This window comes from Crinia signifera, chromosome 8 (assembly GCF_055691185.1).
Source record: "Crinia signifera chromosome 8, ASM5569118v1, whole genome shotgun sequence".
Taxonomy (NCBI): Eukaryota; Metazoa; Chordata; class Amphibia; order Anura; family Myobatrachidae; genus Crinia; species Crinia signifera.
The window spans coordinates 77,180,148-77,198,219 of NC_139224.1; the positions used below are offsets into that span (position 1 = coordinate 77,180,148).

The 18,072-nt window shown below is 47.5% G+C and overlaps 1 protein-coding gene across 1 annotated transcript in view; it reads left to right on the forward strand.

The window, feature by feature from the left end:
• The window catches only part of UCHL5 (ubiquitin C-terminal hydrolase L5), a 139,434-nt gene that overhangs the window by 51,144 nt on the left and 70,218 nt on the right, over positions 1–18,072 (forward strand). Inside the window, exons 4-5 of the mRNA XM_083156686.1 lie at positions 4,275–4,400; positions 7,427–7,488. Coding sequence (XP_083012812.1) covers positions 4,275–4,400; positions 7,427–7,488 — 188 coding nt within the window. The remainder of the gene's footprint in view (positions 1–4,274; positions 4,401–7,426; positions 7,489–18,072) is intronic.

Genomic DNA, 18,072 nt, shown 5'->3' on the forward strand with positions numbered 1-18,072 from the left:
GCCCCCCTATAAGATTTTTAATTGTATAAGCACCCTAATGGGTGCTTACAATGTTAAATGCACCCCCACTATCAACGCCAACCCGAAGCGTGGCGAGCGCAGCGAGCCCGCGTGGGGCGGCGGTACGCGTCCTCCGACCTTTTCATACCCCCCACTATCCATGTCGGCATGGAGTGGATTTTATAGTGTGGCGAGCGCAGCGAGCCACCGAGCCCGAAGCGTGGCGAGCGCACGTGTAATACATGTAAAGTATTACGCGTCCCCTCGCCACGCTTCGGGCTCGCTGCGCTCGCCACACTATATAAAGTCAACTCCACTCCGACATGGATAGTGGGGGTATGAAAAGGTCGGAGGACGCGTACCGCCGCCCCTCGTGGGCTTCTGGTTGGCGTTGATAGTGGGGGTGCATTTAACATTGTAAGCACCCATTAGGGTGCTTATACAATTAAAAATCTTATAGGGGGGCCAATTGACCTTGAAAGCACCCATTAGTGTGCTTATACAATTTAAAATCTCATCTCATCTCATTGTATGCCATATACAATGGTATACAATTTTAAATTGTATAAGATCCCATTAGATGGAAATCGTGGGAGCCGTGATAATACACAAGTACCAATTTTTTTATATACTTGGCATTTCAATATGGGTTACATGCTGATCGCGTTGTGCCAACCTCTAATGTGCATTTTTCCTTTTCTTGTGTTTTTTCTATGTCCTTTCGTTTATATGTATCATTGTAATCTTAGATAGTTTTGTGGCTACTGTGCGTTTTATATAGGTTACTGTGTGGTATATATTGCAGCCTTAGGTCACCATGGCAACCATCTGCAGACCGGATCACTTCCGGGGTCCGGGGAACCACATTTCAGTCCTCCCCTTACATGCGCTGTAGATTGGTTCCACACCGCCGCCTGTACTTCCGGTATATGGCGGCGATGTGCACTGACTGCGGAGATGTGCGGGGAGGAAGGGGAGTGTGCAGAAGCGGCACCTGTAATTGATGTTCTGAGTGTCAGCAGGTGAGTGTGCCCTTTAAATTTCAGGTCCATTGTTCAGTGTCTTGATGACCCCTCTTGTTGAAGGTGCAGACAGCACCGAAACGGCCGTCGAGGAGACGTGTAATATATCTTATTGTATCTTCCTGATGGGTGTTCATTAATGCTCTTTACCAATCTGAGCTTGGATACTTTTCCATTAAATATGCACTAAAAAGTTATCTCCTGGATTTTCTGTGACTGGTGCCGGTTGTTCTGTTTCCCTTGTGGACCACAAGGAGGACTCTACCTTTGTAAAATTAATAAATATATATGTATGTGTGTGTGTGTGTGTGTGTGTGTGTATGTATGTATGTATGTATGTGTGTGTATATGTATACACATACATTACAAATAATAATGGTATATACTATCGCAATAAAAAAAAAAAAGCGAAACATAAATTTCTTGGAAAAAAAGTTGAGTCGTAATTGTGTGGGGTTCCTCATCCACTATCGGTGTACAAAAAGCTGGCATCCCAGCTATATAGGATTTATATCTGGCCCAGTGTGGTAAGCTAGTCACAGCAGAAGTATATTAAATGTTAGTGGTACTCCTTAGTTTAGAGCACAAGTGTCATGACCTAAATGTAAAAAGCAGCCCAGCGCTAGTTTGAAAAGTGCACTCTAGTTGGTCTCAGGTTCTAGTCCCTGGGGTGGAGGGATTCAAACCCCCTGTCAGCTTGCAATTCGCCAAGAAGTGTATCCACCCTGGGTCCCTGTTGGGAAAGGGAACCCGGCTTCCCAGCAATTGGAGATTAAGTTGTCAGGTAGTGTATCAGTACTATAAACTTTTTTAGGATATATCCAGGGTGCTGTCCGTACCTCTTAAAGGAAGGAAGGGAATTCTTCCTTCTCCAATTCTCACCGCATGGTTTATGGGGAAAAAAAAGAAGAATTAAATGTGTAGGATTGTCTTTTATATATAGTTGTCACGTTTCAAAGGGAAATGGGTGTGAGTTTCACAGAACGTACCACACTCACAATAAAGTGTGTAGAGGAAATCTCATAAAGGTATCATCATAGTGGTGTTGGAAGCCTTCACCAAATTCACCAGGTGGTAAGGGGATTTACAACGTTCTTTTTCACTCACTCAGAAAACATGGATAAATGCATATAATGGTTTCTTTTGATAAGCGTACCAAGGACTCACAATTCACAATGATGTTTTCAAATGACCAATAGTAATGATTAAAAAACTTTTTAATGGTAATTTATTTTAAAAAAACATATATAAAAGGAACAACCTTAAAATCCACTGGATTGGTCATTTGGATTTCGGAGATAAAGATACCTAGATGTGTTTGAATATCTCATTGTGCAGTTCTAAATCCCATTACCACCTGGTGAATTTGGTGAAGGCTTCAAACACCACTATAAAGATACCTTTATGAGCTTTCCTATATACACGTTATTGTGAGTGTGTTACGTTCTGTGAAACTCACACGAAAATCATTTAATTCTTCTTTTTTTTCCCCATAAACCATGCAGTGAGAATTGGAGAAGAAAGAAGAATTCCCTTCCTTCCTTTAAGAGTTACGGACAGCGCCCTGGATATATCCTGAAAATGTTTATTGTATTGTTATTTAACTTTTTTTTTGGGTTGAACAAGTTTCTGGGATATATTGGAGCTGCTCCTCCTGAAATTGCACCTTGATCACTCCAGCATCTATATTTTGTATATGGTGAGCAGGGGATCAGGTGTGCGGCTGAGGGCAAAGTTTCACCGCGAACTGTGGCTGGTGCCTGGGTCTGTGCTTCATGGGTGTCGCAGGCTAGCAGAAAAGTCACGTGACTTGTTTCATTGTGACCTCCTCAAGATGTCTTTTACAGATGTGTCGGCGCCCCCGATGTCCATCTTACGCCATCGCATCTCATGCCATATAGCCGCATGCGATGCGTTTTTTAATTGTACAAGCACCCTGATGGGTTATTACAATGTTAAATGCACCCCCACTATCAACGCAAAGGCGAAGCGCAGACCCGAAGCGTGGCAACCGCAGCGAGCCTGCGTCCTCCGATCTTTTCATACCATCACTATCCACGTTGGCGTGGAGTTGATTTTAGATAGAGTAGCGAGCCACCAAGGCTGAAGCGTGGCGAGTGGACGCGTACTACTTCACATGTATTCCGCGCCCCCTAGCGGGGCTCGCTGCACTCGCCACACTATCTAAAATCAACTCCGCGCTGACGTGGATAGTGGCGGTATGCAAAGGTCGGAGGACGCGTACCGCCGCCCGCTTCGGGTTGGCCTCGATCCTGGGGGTAGCGTTGACTATGGGGGGCCATTTAACATTGTAAGAACCCATCAGGGTGCTTGTACAATACAAATTCGTAGACGATCGCATCGTATGCCATTGTATTTTATTGTACAATATCGCATCGCATTGCATCGCATACCATCGTATACCTTATTTAGTATAATGGTATATTGATGCGATGGGCGCCGTGCTAGGAAACAAGTACCGATGTGTCCTTCCTTCTCTAGCCTTCTTTTTATTTCTTCTCTTTTGGAGAATCCCCACCCCTTCTGAGAAATGCCATAGTTTGTGGGTGGAGGTGCTAAAATTATGTAATTTGCCTATTTTAGCCCAGCCCCTCCACGTACACACACAAATGCCGGTACTTATCTGGCAGTGTAGAAGGATGCCGTGGGGAATGCGGGGGGTCCAGGGGAAGGTGGGAGGCTTGTTCACCCTTGCAGGGGGCAGTAGGGGGACCTGATTTTTCAGGAACCTCCTGACCATTCCAGGAGGGTAGGCAAGTATGGTCTAGGCTTGGTACATTACCAGAGTCGCAGCATGCTTGGTGTATGAGCCACCAGCTCCCACTCAAATTGGCCTGTACCGAGTATCTCCCCCCCCCCCCCCCTCCGTAAATGCTTCTTATTCACATTGCCATTTGATCAAAATATGTAAGGATTGTAAACTTGCGAGCAGGGCCCTCCTACCTCCATGTCGGTTTGTATCTACCCAGTTTGTTTAATCACTGTTGTTTCCAATTGTAAAGTGCAATGGAATATGCTGCGCTATATAAGAAACTGGAAATAAATAAATAAATAGTTGCACATTCCATAACATGTGGTGGCATAAAAAGTGAGCAGTAGAAGTACAGCAATAAAAATGGTACAATACCTTACTATTTGAGAATGCCCAGGTTTGGGCATTTTGCTTTCATTGCCCTTTTCTGCAAGGTTATAATATTTACCCATATTTTTCCCCCTCTTTCTTCTAACTAGGTTATAAATAATGCATGTGCCACCCAAGCAATCGTCAGCATTTTGCTAAATACAACGCACCCGGATATAGAATTAGGAGAAACCCTGTCAGAATTCAAAGAGTTCACGCAAAGTTTTGATGCAGCTGTAAGTACCTGGCCAATCTTTTGGCTTTCACCATGTTAACGTGGAAATTACTTATCAGTATAGAAATACAAATACATATAGTATAGTACAATGAAAACTGTCTCGTTTAATGGTATATAAATGACTATACTCTTATCCTAACTTTGGGCCTGATTCAGACCTGATCGCTTATCTGCAAATTTTGAGGACCGTGAGGAGAAAGCTGCCACCCAGTTTGAAAGAGAAGACACATGTGGCCTAATTGTGAGAGAATTGCCAATGGATTGCTATATGCCATCCACTCGCCATGAACCATCAAACCATTTTTCCAGTCTGTGCAAATATGACCCTTCCACAACTCTGCGACTAAGACAGGCTGGAAGTGGTCATCGCAGTCATCATAGACCCTCCTGCGGATTTTCCACCACACCCAGAAAACTGCAGGTTTCTGGCCAGAAATGCCGGCTTCCCACCAATCAAACAGCAACTACTACAAATACATATCAGTCAGGAATTTTGACACTATTTGTGGCTGATGCACAGATGTTACATCTGCCCCACCTGCAGTGCACATGGTTTTGCCCATTTTGAGAACAAATTTGTACCGCGGACAGATCGGAATAAGGGCCCAAGTGCAGTTGTTTCTTCTCTTTCTCAGAGCAACCAATTGGCTTCTGTAATAGGCACCATTTTCCTATTGCAAACCAGGATTTCCAAGCCTTTAGAAAAAAGCGAGAAATATTAGAATAAGACTGACTCCACACCAAAAAAGGATGGTAAATATACCGGTATATTGACCTGTACAACCTACCTGCAAAAACTGGACTTTTTTTTTTTTATTTTTTTTTTTTTTTTTATCGGGGCAATCATAGGAACTGTATTGGTTTGGGGTGTACACTGCGCTCGCTTAGAATGGCTGAGGTTTTGGGCGCTGCTTAGCCTCAGGGGTCACCCGCTTCCCCTGTGGGTCATAAATGGAAACAAAGATGGGTTGGGCTGCGCTGCCTCTATGTATAATAGTGTAATAATGAGGAGAGGTGATTTGTAAGATAAATAAATGCTTTTATTTGAAAATGTGCAAATAATCACTGTAAAAATGGCATGCGTGATGGGGAAAAGGGTGTTCCCAGTAGTAACTGGAATGTCTTTTCTCCAAAGTGAATACCCGTCCATCTGTCACTGTTTAAGAGCCCCGAGGGGAATGAGGGTGTCAACGGACCCCTTTAAACCATAAGCCCAACTGGGCTTATGTCTCTTTAGGCAGTTAAGTAATGACCGTTTTATGGGTCAAGGGTGGTATAGTCTGGCACAAAGGTGCTTAAGTTTACAGAAGTCGCGTCCAGACTGACGCCAGTGGAGCCGGGCAGGCACACATCTACAAACGGGGACCTGAGCGCTGCGGCTGCAGCGTCGCCCCAGACCCACGGACAGGCTCCCCCATCTAGCGCGGCTGCGCATACAGAGGGGTAGAGCCCAACACAGCAGGAGCACGGAAGGCTAATCCAGCTACAGGACACACAGGGTAAGAAGCGAGCAAGCGGGACGCCGCACCTCGCTGAATCCCAGTACGTACCTAACTCACACTCCTGCATACCTAAAGCACTCTGTGCAAGACTATACCACACTTCTGCAAACTTAAGGCCAATACACACACTACAATGTCTTCTTAATGAGGATGAACGACCCTATTATAAATCACCTCCTGACAACCCAGAACGACTTCGTTCAGGGTCGTTTAGGAGGTGAATCTTTTAACATCGTCTACTGTTTATGCTGTGAATGACGGACGACTACCAACGATGCGCGTACCCGTGGGTCGTTAAAGACCATAGCCATCGTCAATGCATGCAGGTCAATTTGGCTATGGTCGTTAACATTGTTTGTTTTTTCAATAGAAAAGGTCCTGCATATTTTGTGGTCGTTTGTCAGCCCTCGTGCACCAGTGATCACCTGCAATGCTGAGGTCGTTCATTTTCACTTCAAGGGTGAAAATGAAAGATGGTAGTTAACGATGGGTCGTTACTGACACATCTTTGTGTGTGTATGGGCCTTAAAGCACCTTTGTGCCAGACTATACCACCCTTGACCCAGAAAACTGTCATTACTTAACTGCCTAAAGAAGACATAAGCTCAGTTGGGCTTATGGTTTAAAGGGGTCCGTTGACACCCTCATTCCCCTCGGGGCTCTTAAACCGTGACAGACGGACGGGTATTCACTTTGGAGAAAAGACATTCCAGTTACGACTGGGAACACCCTTTTCCCATCACGCATGCCATTTTTACAGTGATTATTTGCACATTTTCAAATAAAAGCATTTATTTATCTTACAAATCACCTCTCCTCATTATTACACTATTATACATAGAGGCAGCGCTTCAGCCCAACCCATCTTTGTTTCCAATCATAGGAACTGACTTTTCTTTCTTATTTTTTCATCACCAGGGTGCAGTGTATTTTTATCAATCATGAAATATATATGAATTGATTTGTTTTTGTTTTTATTTATTTGTACTATGTGTATCCAATTTTAGGAATAAAAGTGTAAAGGATATCCAATCCAATCAAGCGCCCTCTAGACCGCCCATTTTCTTCTTCAGAAAAAACTGCAGTTTTTTTTTCTTAGCCACACTGAACAGCCCATCTTGGCATGCTAGGTCACGTGAGAATCTTCATCTCTAATGTCCGGTGTCTTTTTTGACAAAAAATGCATCTTTGTGACACTATAGTGTAACTAGGAAGCATGAGGTTACTGAGGCAACTGGAGGTAAATCCATGTTTCTCCCATCTGCTTCTCCAGCTCCTAGACCCTTGATGGCTAACCTTGACACTCCAGATGTTTTTAAACTACACATCCCAGTTTTGCCATTTATGTTAGAGGTGCTGTTAGCTGTTGCCAATTACTCTTGATTTGTATTACTGACTTTGCCTCTCTCTCTCTCTCTCTCTCTCTCTCTCTCTCTCTCTCTCTCTCTCTCTCTCTCTCTCTCTCTCTCTCTCTCTCTCTCTCTCTCTCTCTCTCTCTCTCTCTCTCTCTCTCTCTCTTTAGATGAAGGGGTTAGCATTAAGCAACTCTGAAGTGATTCGACAAGTACACAACAGCTTTGCAAGGTATTTCCAGAGACGTATTCATTTTACATAAACCTTTAAACTATCAATAAGCTATTTCCTTTTTTACTCTTCAAAATAGGACATCATTATATGCCCAAGTAATGATGGAAAAATACGGATTGCCAGTTTACCATGGAGATTTTAAAGTTCATCTGTTGTGGGCACACTGGTACTTTGTGGGAAGAATTCTTCATGTAACAGCTGTTCATACTGGTTGAACTGCCATTACTGCCTAGATTAGTACTAATCATGAGACCGATGCACTGGCTATTCGGTATGCTGCTGCATGTTATGGGCAAGGTACCGCCAGATATATTGGCACTAGTCCTGACATTCTGTGGGTACATTGGTGCTGGCGTACTTTTGTGGTTCACTCTTATATATGAGTGGTAGCAGAGTGAAGTTAGAGCACAAACTTTAATCAGGTTGTTGGTGCAAGTATGCTGGGGTATGATGCATGCATATGGTGGTGGCATTGACTGGTGCATGAGAGCAGTGGTGCTGCAGGTAGAGATGTGTCCTTCTATATACTTCGCCTCAATACTCCATGTGGCATGAGACGACCAACGTTAAAATTGTGTCTCTTTGCCACAGCTGATCTTGTTAATCTGACGTTTCCTTGTTGATATGCACTTCTATAGCCTGCCTTTTTTTTTTCTTTTCTTAATGATCTATAATTTTCACAGATTATATTATGCTGCCTAATATTGAATGAGACTGGACCCTTTTTTACATTGTAACTGTGCTGCAGTATTCTATCTATACTATTTAATACCTACCGGGTCATTGCCCCAGTCAGTCCATTCATCCATTATCCCACCATTGAGGGGTTTAGGTTATTTTAGAGACTATAGTTTAGGGGAGTTATGGGGATCCAGGTATGCCTAGGTTGGGGTTAGGTTATACAGGGTGGGGGTTCAGGATTTTGTTTTATTAGGTTTAAAGGGTTATTGGTTTTATCATGGAGGGGGATATGGGGGTAGTATATTTAGGCTAGTATAGAGCTCCCGACGGATGACAATTCAATATTTATCTCCTTCTAGTGGAATTGTAATATACTTGATATTGTAAGAATGTGCTCCTTTTTTATCCTGTTTTCGTATGCCCGGATGGTGCCTCCAGGCAATGTTGTTCCACTTATACTGACAAAGACAGACGATACATTATTATTTATCCTATATACATTTGTTACCTTATGTACATTCAAATTACTGTTTGCTTATTATTGATGGTTTTGAAAAATCTAATATTTCATTAAAAAAAAAAATGTGCCTCTCTGCTGGAAGTAATGTCATTTAAAAGGTGGGGAATATTTAGCGGTTTAGGTATCTAATACTAGCAACAAGAGGAGGACAGGCTGCTACTGCAATGCCTGTCCACACTGGGGGAGCTGCTGGGGCTTTGTGCAGGGGTCTCCAGCATTAACTACTTGAGTGGTGTGCCCGGCGGAGATGAGGGGGAGAGGGTGGAGAGTTGCGGGGGTGGCCCACAACTCTGTGGTTGGTTGTGCTGGGGCAGGACAAACCTGCCCTGGTAGGTTTGTCCTGCCCCAGCAAAACTCACCACTCAAGGGGTTAAGACCAACATCTCAAGGGTGTTCTGGACGCTGTGCATGCAGCACATATTGCAGCCCCCCAATCCACTGACCGCACAGCCAGCAAGAAGCCTGTAAATACAACCAGTTGCTTCCACTCTCTGCCCCCCTCTCCTGCCTTTCTTCTAAATTGCCTCTTATATTCTGTACACTGTCCTGTGTTTGACCGGTACAGACATGTGGCTGCTGGTGTTGCACTTGGACCAACTTTGGTTGGTTGTTGAGTGAACAAGGCTATTGAGTCTTGGGCATCTCAGATAACTGAGGGCCTTCAGTCCAGAAAACCAGAGATTGTTTCCTTGGTCAAACATATAAAGGAATCAGCTGCCTTTTTAGGGGAGGCCTCAAAAGACGTGTGTACGCTGGCGTGAAGATCCTCTGCACTGGCTATATCAGCTTGTAGGGATCTTTGGTTTCAAAAGTGGCAGGTATACACAGAATCAAAGAAGGCGGTGGAGGCTTTACAAGTAATATACTTTTTGGGCCAGAATTGGACAAGTGGATATCCCAGGCAACTGGAGGTAAATCCATGTTTCTCCCATCTGCTTCTCCAGCTCCTAGACCCTTGATGGCTAACCTTGACACTCCAGATGTTTTTAAACTACACATCCCAGTTTTGCTATTTTGGTCATGCTAATCTGATGCAGAGCATGGGATGTGTAGTTCATTCAACAACAGCTGGAGTGGTAAGGTTCGCCGTCAAGGCCCTAGACGTTCCTATTCTGGTCCGTCCTTTTTTTGCCTTGGGTTCTTTTGAGGACTCTTCAGAGGTGGATCATCTTTCTCGTGGCTTTAGACAATGTGGCAGAGCCACCGCAACAGTCTCCCAACAGGACACTAAGCCTGACACAAATCCCAGTGCATACCTGATTTTCCTTCTCTCCTGGGGGATCCCAGGGTGAGAGCACGCCTTAAAGTTTTTCAGGAGGTCTGGCTCGAAACCTGCCAGGATGCTTGGGTATGGGATCGAATCCATCATGGGTACAAATTAGGTTTTGCTATTTTCCAATGACGGGCATATCATTCTTAAAGCGGTGGAGAAAATGCTCCTTGCAGGTGTGCTGGTTTTGGTCAACAGAAAAAAGGGGTTTTATTCCAGCCTCTCCATGGTACCGAAGCCGGGTGGTTCGGTGAGACCCAGTCTGAACTTGAAGGATCTCAACCCATATTTGAAAAAGTTCAAGATGGAACCACTTCTTTCCGTGATTGCGAGTCTGGAACAGGACTGATTCCTAGTATCTTTGGACATAAAAGATGGGTACCTGCACATTCTAATATGGCCGCCCCATTAGATCGATCTCGGATTCAATCTAAAGGAACTTAATTTATCAGTTCTGGGCCTTGCCTTTCGACCTTTCATCAGTGCCCAGGGTATTTATAAAGGTCAGGGCAGTTATAATGACCCTTCTGCATCTGCAGGGAATTACGGTAAGCCCTTATCTTGATGACCTTATATTAAAAGCTCCGTCAAGGCAACAATTGCTTTGGAACATAGAAGTCACTCAGAATCTGTTAGTCAGACATGGTTGGATTCTGAATTTTTCCAAGTCGCACTCACAGCCAACAGTCTTCTGTTTCTAGGCATGATAATGGATACCAGAAAGCAATGGATATTTATTCTTCAGGAGAAAGTGTCTGCCCTTCAGGAGATGGTTCAGTTGGTCCTCTGCCACAAGAAGATGCCTGTACACCTGTGCATCAGGCCACTTGGAGTTAGATATAGACGGTGAAGTAATTTAAAAATTGGTTCCAAATGGAAAGACTTTGAAACAAGTCTGAAAAATGGTACGCCAATCCTCCTCATCAATAGATTCGGCCACCGCCGGGCAGCAGGAGGACAGCTCACGGGGGATTGCTAGACGCTGTGGGCGGACAGCAGGAGGACAGCACAGCCGCGATCTCAGCCACCTGAAGTGCCCGCACGCTGTGCGCAGCCGGTCAGCGGGCAGACACCTCGCGGGGGATTAGAAGCTGCAGGGCAGGTGGGGGATTACTAGATGCAAAGCGGGCATTGCATGGTGGGTGGATGGGGACGGAGGTGATATGGGGTTGTGATAGCACAGCCGCGATCTCGGCATGGATGCCTCCTGGAGTGCCCGCCTGTATGCTCCCTCCCCTTGTTTCTGTGTACTCTGCCTACCCCCCCCCGTTTGCTGGCCTCCTTCACCCCCCCCCCCCCCCCCCGTTTGCTGGCCTCCTTCATTCCCCCCCCCCCCCCCACACACCCTGATGGCCTCCATCAGTGACGTGCGGTGAGGTCATTGCCTGGGGAGGCACTGACCTCACCGCACGTCACTGGTACCGGCGGGGGGGGGGGGGGGTGCAGAACAGTCCTGTAGTGATAGCCATGTCTGTCAGCATGTCCCACTCAGACCACCCCAGCAGCAACGGGGTTAATTTCCATAGCCTGGCTGTGAATATGGAAATGAAGCGTCTGGGATGGAAGGCACAGGGTAGTCTCATACGTACATTTCTCTGTTTAAAGCACTGCAGGTGTCTGAGTCCCCCGAATTAACCCCGTTGCTGCTGGGGTGGTCTGAGTGGGACATGCTGACAGACGTGGCTAACACTGCAGGACTGTTCTGCCCCCCCCCCCCCCCGCCGGTACACGCGCGCCCCACCTGCCCTCCCTCCACCCGGCGAACTCACCTGTCTTCTCGGCGGTGACGGCGGCTGGTCCTCTCCACGGCGGTGACGGCGGCCGGTCCTCTCCACGTCGGTGTCAATGGCAGTCCGTCTACCAACAGGCGCCGGACTCCCCGCTGCCCGCGCCCCGCGCTGCTGCATCCTCTCACGGGTCCTGCATGTGTGATTGGACAGCGGATCCAGCACTGGATCTGCTGGCCCACTCACATCTGGGGGCGTGCGTTTATACTGGTGCCCCTGTCATTGCGGCACCAGTATAAGTGCCGCTTCCCCATTCATTTTCAATGGGCTTTTACAGCCCATTGCTGCACCCTGCCCCCCTGCCCACCCCTTCCCGCCCCACGCTGCCCGGAGTTTTAATGTAAACAGCGGGAGGCACCTCTCCCGCTTCCTCCCACCCTCACATGCAGCAGTGTAAGAGGGTGGGAGGCAGCCTGAGAGGGAGAAATGATGAAAATAATAAAAGAAGATATATAAATATCTTCTTTTTATTATTTTCATCATTATGACAGGGGAGGCTCTGCCTCCCCTGACTGCACGTCCCTGGCCTCCTTCACCCCCCCTGCTGCCCTCCTTCACCCCCCCCCCCCCCTGCTGACCACCTGCACCTGATTAGGTTGACATGTGGATTAGGTTGACATGTGGATTAGGTTGACATGTGGATTAGGTTGACATGTGGATTAGGTTGACATGTGGATTAGGTTGACATGTGGATTAGGTTGACATGGTTAGGTCGACCATGGGGGTTAGGTTGACCGGTAGAGGGTCGACAGGGTCATTAGGTCGACATGGTGGACGGTCGACTTTTTTTTCAGGCGTAAAATATGCTGTTTTAGACAGAATGGACCTAACGACCAACAGTGAATACACCCCGGGGTGTATTCACTGTTGGTCGTTAGGTCCATTCTGTCTAAAACAGCATATTTTACGCCTGAAAAAAAAGTCTAGATGAATTGTGGTATTCACTATCATTTTTTCTAGACAGTCTAAAGCATTTTACCTGTCAACTCTTTTCGTTTGCCTCGCCTGTCTAAATGAGTCATTTGGACTTTTTGTTTCACTTTGTCTAAACTCAGCCATGTTAATCTGATTTAGCCTATTCAGTGTCCGATTGTCTAAATGGATTCTACAGTTTTCAGGCAGGCTTTAGACAAAGTGAACTAGACAATTTCTTCTGTCGGGACTAGTCTACAAAACATAAAATATTATTTAATTTATGTAGTTTTTTTTATTAATCAATGTCATTTATTGTCATTTTGCTTATAAATACATTATGTATGTTTATTATTGTCTATATGAATATATTTAGATTTTTTTCATTTTTTTTTACTCTACCCATGTAGCATTGTGTTTTACTGCAGTGTTGTACCCATGTGATGTTTTTACCCAGGATTCTGTTATCCCTCACTCCCATTTTGAGACTGTCAACCTTTTACGTAACCACCATGCCGACCTAACCACCAGTCATCCTAATGACCATGTCGACCTTCCACCATGTCGACCTAATGACCCTGTCGACCCTCCACCTGTCAACCTAACCCCCATGGTCGACCTAACCATGTCAACCTTCCACCATGTCAACCTTCCACCATGTCGACCTAATCCACCTGTCAACCTAACCCCCATGGTCAACCTAATGACCCCGTCAACCTTCCACCTATCGACCTAACCACCATGCCGACCTAATGACCATGTCGGCCTTCCACGCGTCGACCGTCCACCTGTCAACCTAACCCCCATGGTCGACCTAACCATGTCGACCTTCCACCATGTCAACCTTCCACCATGTCGACCTAACCCCCATGGTCAACCTAACCCCCATGGTCAACCTAATGACCCCGTCAACCTTCCACCTATCGACCTAACCACCATGCCGACCTAATGACCATGTCGCCCTTCCACGCGTCGACCATCCACCATGTCGACCTAATGACCCTGTCGACCCTCCACCTGTCAACCTAACCCCCATGGTCGACCTGTCAACCTAACCCCCATGGTCGACCTAACCATGTCGACCTTCCACCATGTCAACCTTCCACCATGTCAACCTAATCCACATGTCAACCTAATCCACATGTCAACCTAATCAGGTGCAGGTGGTCAGCAGGGGGGGGGGGGGGTGGTGAAGGAGGCCAGGGACGTGCAGTCAGGGGAGGCAGGGGAGGCAGATGTCATAATGATGAAAATAATAAAAAGAAGATATTTATATATCTTCTTTTATTATTTTCATCATTTCTCCCTCTCAGGCTGCCTCCCACCCTCTTACACTGCTGCATGTGAGGGTGGGAGGCAGCGGGAGAGGTGCCTCCCGCTGTTTACATTAAAACTCCGGGCAGCGTGGGGCGGGAAGGGGTGGGCAGGGGGGCAGGGTGCAGCAATGGGCTGTAAAAGCCCATTGAAAATGAATGGGGAAGCGGCACTTATACTGGTGCCGCAATGACAGGGGCACCAGTATAAACGCACGCCCCCAGATGTGATTGGGCCAGCAGATCCAGTGCTGGATCCGCTGTCCAATCACACATGCAGGACCCGTGAGAGGATGCAGCAGCGCGGAGTCCGGCGCCTGTTGGTAGACGGACTGCCGTTGACACCGCCGTGGAGAGGACCGGCCGCCGTCACCGCCGTGGAGAGGACCAGCCGCCGTCACCGCCGAGAAGACAGGTGAGTTCGCCGGGTGGAGGGAGGGCAGGTGGGGCGCGCGTGTACCGGCGGGGGGGGGGGGGGGGGGGGGGGGGTGCAGAACAGTCCTGCAGTGTTAGCCATGTCTGTCAGCATGTCCCACTCAGACCACCCCAGCAGCAACGGGGTTAATTCGGGGGACTCAGACACCTGCAGTGCTTTAAACAGAGAAATGTACGTATGAGACTACCCTGTGCCTTCCATCCCAGACGCTTCATTTCCATATTCACAGCCAGGCTATGGAAATTATCCCCGTTGCTGCTGGGGTGGTCTGAGTGGGACATGCTGACAGACATGGCTATCACTACAGGACTGTTCTGCACCCCCCCCCCCCCCCCCCCCCCCGCCGGTACCAGTGACGTGCGGTGAGGTCAGTGCCTCCCCAGGCAATGACCTCACCGCACGTCACTGATGGAGGCCATCAGGGTGGGGGGGGGGATGAAGGAGGCCAGCAAACGGGGGGGGGGTAGGCAGAGTGCACAGAAACAAGGGGAGGGAGCATACAGGCGGGCACTCCAGGAGGCATCCATGCCGAGATCGCGGCTGTGCTATCACAACCCCATATCACCTCCGTCCCCATCCACCCACCATGCAATGCCCGCTTTGCATCTAGTAATCCCCCACCTGCCCTGCAGCTTCTAATCCCCCGCGATGTGTCTGCCCGCTGACCGGCTGCGCACAGCGTGCGGGCACTTCAGGTGGCTGAGATCGCGGCTGTGCTGTCCGCCCACAGCGTCTAGCAATCCCCCGTGAGCTGTCCTCCTGCTGTCCGCCCGCTGCCCGGCGGTGGCAGCCGGGCAGACAGCGGCCGGACAGCTCACGGGGGATTGTAGACGCTGTGGGCGGACAGCAGGAGGACAGCACAGGCGCGATCTCAGCCACCTGAAGTGCCCGCACGCTGTGCGCAGCCGGTCAGCGGGCAGACACCTCGCGGGGGATTAGAAGCTGCAGGGCAGGTGGGGGATTACTAGATGCAGAGCGGGCATTGCATGGTGGGTGGATGGGGACGGAGGTGATATGGGGTTGTGATAGCACAGCCGCGATCTCGGCATGGATGCCTCCTGGAGTGCCTGCCCGCTGAGCGGCAGCCAGTCAGTGGGCTGACACCTTGCAGCGGGGGATTAGTAGATGCAGGGCGGGTGGGGGATTACTAGTTTCAGAGCGGCATTGCATGGTGGCTGGACGGGAACGGAGGCGGTTGTACCCGGAGACCCAGCAGGGAGGGAGGGATGGAGGGATTGGTGTCAATTGAACTCCCCTGCATGAAAAGAAGCAGGGGAGTTAGAAGAAAATAAAAGTTTACATTCACATAGCACCTCTCCAAAAAAGCAAATGGTGTGTGTGTGTGTGTGTGTGTGTGTGTGTGTGTGTGTGTGTGTGTGTGTGTGTGTGTGTGTGTGTGTGACTGTCCAGGCCTGCAGGCGAATTGGACATGCCCCCTTTCGCCTCATTGGTTTTTAACGCCAGGAGGTGTTCTGAACTGATTTCACCCTGAATACACTAGTGTAAATTCTGGCTTGCTCTTTAAACATGGGATCCACAGCTTCCTTAATAGGCTGTACCACTTCCCCATATGTAATAAGAGCCTCTGAGTTACCTGCTAAAAAGTTAGTGGGGCTGTGAGCTGGACTGATCTTTGGAAGTGTTGCTGGCTGAATTGTCACAGCCATCATATTGTATTCCGGCTGGCGGAGGTTTCTTTGCAATTGGAGAAAAATCTCTCCATTCAGACATGCAGCTTGCGGGCAGTAGCAGTGTGTTTCTGCAGTGCTGTGGAGGGCAGGAATTGGCTGTGAAAGAGTACAGGCCCGGATGGGATAGCGGAGCTACAGGGGGATATGGTACCCTCATTGCGGCTGAAAGCGGTAGTCCGGACCACACACACACACACACACACACACACTTTAACCCCTGGTTATTTTGACCATAAATATTTTGAAATGGTCTTGGACCACCAACCAAAGTATCCCTGCAAGTATCCTGGTGACTCGTTAAATTACAAGCACCTTTTTTAAGCTCTTAAAGGGGGTTATTTTGGTTCACTCTTTCTGACAACTTCCTTCTTAGATGGACAAAACCATGTGCACTGCAGGTGGGGCAGATGTTACTTGTGCAGAGAGAACTAGATTTGGGTGGGTTTTACTTCAAAGTGAGATCTATACTGCAGTGTAAAAATAAAGCAGCCAGTATTTACCCTGCACAGAAACAAAATAACTCGCCCAAATCTAATTCTCTCTGCATATTTTACGTCTGGGCCCCCTGCAGTGCACATGATTTTGTCCATCTAAGAAGGAGTTTGTCAGATTGAACTAGAATAAGGCCCTTAGTATCTTTGAATGTGTCCCCTCTGGCCCTATTGATTTATCCACTGTCCATTTTGAGAGTTAGTTCGGTTATGACCTTCTCCACTTGGTGTAAGTTTATCTACCTCCTCTTTATAAATGTCGCTGAAATTTAACTGTGGCTGATCCTCATGTAGTGAATGCTGAGCCACGTTAAATAAGATAATCTGGTATTACCTTGTCCTCCTTGAAGATCTCAAAGGTAAGCACTGGCCTTTGGAGTTGTTAGGTTTATGGGAGGAGTACGATTGGTGGTAGTGTAAAAATACTTACTGTTAGCTGCCGGGATTTTGTCTGTCTGGCTTCCGCGCTGTCTGTAACGGTGGCCGAGATTTTGTACCCCACAAGACTACTTCTGTCTTTTAGCATTATTATTCCTTTTTTTTATTATTTATTTATTTATTTTTACATAAAAAAACTAGTTTGCTCCCTTTTCTCTTCTGCCTTTGCACATCTGATTTACTTTTGTAACCACCTTTTTTCTAACAAGATACACCTTTTGTCTTCATTATTCTGGGTCTGCGTATCTGTCATAAAGGCCTTTTTTGGTACTTGTTTCCTGGCACAGTGCCCATCGCATCGTATACCATTATACTAAATAAGGTTGCGATGTGACGCGATATTGTACATTAAAATATCGCATCGTATGGCATACGATGCGATCGTATACGATTTTTTATTGTACAAGCACCCTGATGGGTCCTTACAATGTTAAATGGCCCCCCATTGTCAATGCCAACCCGAAGCGCAGCAAGCGGTGGCGGTACGCGTCCTCCGACCTTTTCATACCCCCACTATCCACGTCGGCGTGGAGTTGATTTTAGATAGTGTGGCGAGCGCAGCAAGCCAACGAGCCCGAATCGTGGCGAGCGCATGCGGAATACATGTGAAGTAATAAGCGTCCCCTCGCGGGGCTCGCTGCGGTCGCCATGCTTCGGGCTCGGTGTCTCGCTGGGCTCACCACACTATCGAAAATCGACTCCATGCCGACGTGGATAGTGGGGGTATGAAAAGGTCGGAGGACACGTACCGCTGTGCTCGCCACGTTTCGGGTTTGCGCTTCGCCTTTGCGTTGATAGTGGGGGTGCATTTAACATTGTAAGCACCCATCAAGGTGCGTGTACAATTAAAAAACGCATCGCATCACATGCATCGTATGCGGCTATATGGCATGCGATGCGCTGGCGTACGATGGACATCGGGGGCGCCGTGCTAGGAAACAAGTACCCCTTTTTTATTTTGTTTCACAATACTTGCAACTTTTTTTTATAAACCACATTGGTGCTATTCCAAAACCCTTTTGATTTAAAAGGTATGTTGCTG